The following is a 5,707-nucleotide window of genomic DNA, read 5'->3' on the forward strand; positions in this document are numbered from 1 at the left end:
GTGTGAAAAAAGGTGAGATAAAAGGTGTGAAAAAAGATGAGAAAAAAGTGAGAAAAAAGGTGTGAAAAAAGGTGAGAAAAAAGGTGTGAAAAAAGGTGAGAAAAAAGTGAAAAAAAGTGAGAAAAAAGGTGTGAAAAAAAGTGAAAAAAAATGAAAAAAAAGATGAGAAAAAAGGTGAAAAAAAGGTGTGAAAAAAGATGTGAAAAAAGATGAAAAAAAGTGTGAAAAAAAGTGAAAAAAAGGTGTGAAAAAAGGTGAGAAAAAAAGGTAAAAAAAAAGGTGTGAAAAAGGTTTTAGAAATTGTTTGATTTTTTAAAATGGCTATAACTTGAAAAATTTAAGTTGGAATCAGCTCAAACTTTCTAAGGACATTAATATATATCAGAAAATGTAATAAAAATTGTGGGTGATTTTAGAGCCATTTTTTGGAAAAAACCATGGGCTATAGTACAGGGCATCTTTTAGAAATCGGCCTGTTTTTTAAAATGGTCATAACTCGAAAAATTTAAGTCTGAATCAGCTCAAACTTGCTACATAGCATAAGGACATCAATATGTATCAAAAAATGTAATAAAAATTGGGAGTGATTTTGGAGCCATTTTTTGGAAAAAACCATGGGCTATAATAACCTTTTCTTTTTTAAAAAATGGCTACTTCTTTTAAAATGGCATACATATGATGTTATGCTTACCCATTTCCCAGTCACTTTAAGTGTGAATCTTTTTCCCTTATATGCCACTTGTACTAAACGATTCCTACACAAAGAACAATAAAGGTTAGTTAAAGCAACTCATATTTTGAAAAGCTATAGAAGTATAGGGGCTGGCTTACCAGGTATAAGACTGTGCAATCATAAACTCTTTGCAAAGAAACACTCCGTGTGGCGATAGACCAAGAACATAAGGCATTTTTTCCTCACACTATAAAGAGAAGAAGTGTCATATAGTATCCCCATCCATATGGCACAAGTGCATAAGTATATACTGAATACATATGCATAAATACATATCGGTGCAATCTGGAAAATATCATAAATTCAATAAATATGTGTTTGTATACATTTGCATGTAAATGTATACAAAGTAATTATCTAAAAAGCTTTTAAAGGAGAGTGGAAGTTTTGTTAACCTTTGTAAACCAGTCAGGAAGTAAATTACTACCATTTCCTTAGTTCAACTGGATTCATAGACACTAATATTGCATTATCACATTACAATGAGGAGGTGTTAGCATTGTGAATTGAGTCATGTCTGATCTGATGGTGTTAAAACTTATCAACTAAAAATCCTTTTATTAGCTACACTGTATATAGTACCATCAGATTTCCTAATAGCAATACTATGCAAACTTTATTCTTTACAATAAAAAAATTTGTTCTCTTTTGTTGAATAATAAAAAAATAATAATGGCAATTAGTAATAACAATTTTACTTTTATTTCTGCTTATTCTATTTTATCTATCTTATTTTATTTTATTTTTTATTTCTCTTCACTAATTTTTGTTCATCCTACATCTAAGTGCTCTTTCTGTGTTTTTATAATAATAATAATAATAATAATAATAATAATAGTAATAAGCTTTATGCTATGCACAACTTTAAATAAGGGAAAGACATTCATCTAATTAGTTCTACACAATAGCATTTAACTTTATAAAGCAGCTACACTATGCATAGTGCCTTCTTTTGTGCATTAAAAATGCTACAATTAATACCAATATAAACTATTATCTTATGATAGTGGTAGGAAGAGAGAGACAGGGACAGGATGAACAAGAGGAAAGTGCCACCTCCCAAATCCTTTAGTCTGTCACATTTTAATAACAAAATAATGAGATAAACCACAATCAAGCCACAACAGGGCAAAATCACTGATGAACATAATCAATGTATGGACTACATATTTATAACTGAAGTATAACCAGCCAATATATTGGATCAGTTATTGTTGTAGTGACTGGCTCTTGATAGCCATTACGCAATATGGAGCAGGTAATGAATGACTTATGCCAAAAAAATAATATCACCGGAACTTACATTAAACTACATGCATGTACGTATATAGTGCATGCATACTAGAATACACTATGTCATATAGTAGCTTATGCCTGACAAGTAGCTGTGCCAATTAATAGTACAATAGTACGTGTACTTTCTGGTAAGTTCCTGTGACACATCAATGACGTTATTGACACACTACAGTTAGAGCTACTGTGTGGCTTAATTACCTTTACTTCAAAGAATATCATGCCATAGAAATCAAGACGACTAGCAATGTCAAGGAATTCAGTCATAGCCTCAATTGGAGTCATTCCCCTATAGGAGAGAGAGAGTGAGAGAGGGAGGGAGGGAGAGAGAGAGAGAGAGAGAGAGAGAGAGAGAGGAGTAGGGGATGGAAATAAGGTGAGAATGAGTACATGTACATGCGTACATGCACACTGACATTTCCTGTACATAATGATTTAAAACCAATGAACTCAATGGGCAAAGATGATCCAAAATATCAATTATTAAACTATGCAGTATGTATATGTACATAGCTACATGTGTATTTAGTACTAATTAATGCTATTTCCTTGCTTTCCGAGAAGTGTTGCCTTCTGCTACTGTTTACACTACAAGGATTGCTTGGAATGAACATCTTGTAGGGAGCAAAACAGAGTGAGAGAGGAAGGGAGAGGAGAGAAAACAATACAAATTATAAGAGAAGCAAAAACAGAGAGCGATCCTAGACCACAACGACCGCATATTGAATGTCCCATCTATCAACTATCCAGTTACAATACAGTGCTTATGACGCACAACATTTCGCAATGCGTCTCAGGCTGCAGTATAAACAATGAAACTGAGTAATAGGAAAGTAAATAGAACTGTCTCTTGCTAAAAGAAAATGACTAAAAATCAAATTAGACAAATAACTATCTATTGATTATTATTATATATGCAGTAGCCTATATGTAGGATTGAGGTCGAATTTTCAAGATGGTGGCCGTTTTTATGATTTTCAAACAAAACTCTTATAATAATTATTATTAAGCACAAGGTATGAGTACTGATTAATAAATGCATGCATATATACTTATGTCTGTATACATACAGTGAGTTTAGAAAAAATATTAATAATATCATTTCTCTGGTATCCGTAACTGAAAGACAAACTTTTTACTCACTCACTGCCTCTTCCTTTCGCATTACTCCCAATAGCCTCCAACCAAATCCTTAGAAGCAGGAAAAAATAAAAATTCCAAGCATATGTCACTACAACAACAACTGCTAGTAATTCGTGTAGGCATACAATTCCAAGAAGAGCATCTTCATATCCCAATCTGGCCCAGGGCCACACACATATACACATACCGGTCATTTATTATAGCATAAAGCAGTATTCCTGTACATTATACTAACGCTATAGTCCTCCATTATCATATTACATTTTTTATTCTTGCTATATCAAAACAATGAAATCATCGTGCGCACATGTATGGTACATGTACTGTATATGTACAGTACATGTACATGAATACTTCCATTAGGAACATTCAGGGAAACATGTATTATTATTATCATTATTATTATTGGTATACATTTGTAGTTAAAAATTAGAATAAAGAGTTTAGTAAAACATTACGTCAGATTATATAAATGTATACACATGAGGGGACGTACGTGTTGAGGATAAAGGATTCACGTAATTAATTTTCCTAGTAATAGTAATGAGATTATCAGTACAGTGTTTCTATTGGGAGACCATAGAATAGAGGCACTGGTGGATTGAGATTAAAGAATGACATCACTTGAGTTATTATTATTACGATGAAATCATTCTTTTACTGAGAATTGTTTCTCAGAATGACAAATACATGTAATAGAACCATTAGCTCTTTATGAACACATTAGGTGCTCTCATAAATTTCTAATTACAAAAATAAGCTACTAGCATTTCAAAACTATTTTGCATATATACATACAGATACACATACATAAAATAGTACAATAAATGATTCCTAATAATTTGACTATAAAAATATCATAGAAATTATGTCCTATAATAATAAGATTCCAATACATACAGCATCACTACTGCATTTAAAAATGATGTCGTATAGCTCACAGAACTCAGAGCATTACTATTCTCAGCCAGTGAATATGCAGGTGCCGATACGACACATGTTATTGATTTGCCTCAATGGTTTTAAATGCTAAGGCACCCATCCATACAATATGTACATTACTACTCTGTGTGTGTCTACGTTTTTGTGCAGGAGGAACTAACTTGAATTTTTTGTGCTGCTCCACGATGTTTTCCTTTAGATTCTCAAACTGGAATACAAAAAAATAATTCAAACTATAATTATGTACATTTCATGAAATCCCTCACTTCTTGATTGTGGAGTCCAAGAGTGAGGAGATATTCTTCTCTCGGCTCTAACCAATCACACAACTCAGCTACAAAATAAATAATATAAAATATAATTATAATAAGAATAAGTACATTACACCTTCATTATTACAGTAATTGCATGATACGTGACATACTTCATAGTGTCACTGGTATCCACAAACAAAATAATCACTAATAAATATACAGTTATATTTATCAACCTAAATTAGACTGTGCTACTAATGAAAAGTCTTTATAAAGGCTCGCACAATTAAGATAGAAATAGTATCGCTACCAGCCTCCACAGCCTTGAACTATAGATGGCTATTTCACACATTTTTGCATTCCCAGCAGATATATATGTATACTATACTCATATTTGGTAAGTAAGTAAGTATATAACATCCCAACATGATAGCACTGCACAAAGCATAGCCTCCCATTAACTATACATGGTGGCCATGAATGATGAAGGACTATAAATGTACACATAGGCTATTAGTAGAAATATAACACTAATAATGAAGATAAAACAATTAATTATAATAGTTATACTCTCTCTCTCTCTCTCACTGTGAGTCATAGATCAATGGATTATTAGGAGTAAACAAAAAGACACAGCCTAAATTCTCCATGCAAACTATGTTTAAATTTTAATGGCATAATTACAAAAGGCATGTACATGTACATATACATGTACATGCATATGTGCATGTAAATGTACATGCACATATACATTTACATGTATATGTGCATGTAAATGTACATGTACATATACATTTACATGTATATGTGCATGTAAATGTACATTTACATATACATTTACATTTATATGTACAAGCAGCCAAGCACACATACATACATCTACTGTATCTACTGTTGAGGTTGTACCACAACAAAATAAAAGGACACTACCTACATGTGAATTCTCATTAAAAACTGTTCAAAATGGCCCTACCCTAACACGCTGTACTGTATTGTACTGTATTGACTAACTGAATGGATTATATTCCAATTACCTTGTGCTATATAGGCCGATAGCTGTACAGCTATTTCAGGTGTGCATGGCAGCCTAAGGAAATGTTAGCAGTTATGACAGCAAACGAGATAAAGTGCAATAATAATCAAATAAAAGGAACAATTAATCAGTCAGCTGCATTTAATTATATACCTTGCATCTACAAAGTCTCTTTTAACCTGCCAGTACATTTGAGTCCTGAAAGCAAGAGAGAGAGAGGGGGGGAGAGAGAGGGAGGGAGGGAGAGAGAGGGGGAGAGAGAGAGAGGGTGTAAAGAGAGAGGGGGAGAGAGAGAGAGAGAGAGAGAGA

At 32.7% G+C, this 5,707-nt stretch overlaps 1 protein-coding gene across 2 annotated transcripts in view; it reads right to left on the minus strand.

The window, feature by feature from the left end:
• Nucleotides 1–5,707, minus strand: part of LOC109581247 (uncharacterized) — a 16,556-nt gene that overhangs the window by 6,146 nt on the left and 4,703 nt on the right. For both annotated transcript variants that reach the window (XM_019995199.1, XM_019995205.1), the window contains 7 exons: nucleotides 5,552–5,596; nucleotides 5,400–5,452; nucleotides 4,378–4,445; nucleotides 4,273–4,319; nucleotides 2,228–2,315; nucleotides 832–920; nucleotides 692–755 (listed from right to left, as the gene is read on the minus strand). In XM_019995199.1, the coding sequence (XP_019850758.1) occupies nucleotides 692–755; nucleotides 832–920; nucleotides 2,228–2,315; nucleotides 4,273–4,319; nucleotides 4,378–4,445; nucleotides 5,400–5,452; nucleotides 5,552–5,596 (454 nt within the window). The remainder of the gene's footprint in view (nucleotides 1–691; nucleotides 756–831; nucleotides 921–2,227; nucleotides 2,316–4,272; nucleotides 4,320–4,377; nucleotides 4,446–5,399; nucleotides 5,453–5,551; nucleotides 5,597–5,707) is intronic.

This window comes from Amphimedon queenslandica, unplaced genomic scaffold (genome assembly GCF_000090795.2).
Source record: "Amphimedon queenslandica unplaced genomic scaffold, v1.1 AMPQUscaffold_13520, whole genome shotgun sequence".
In the NCBI taxonomy this organism is placed as follows: domain Eukaryota; kingdom Metazoa; phylum Porifera; class Demospongiae; order Haplosclerida; family Niphatidae; genus Amphimedon; species Amphimedon queenslandica.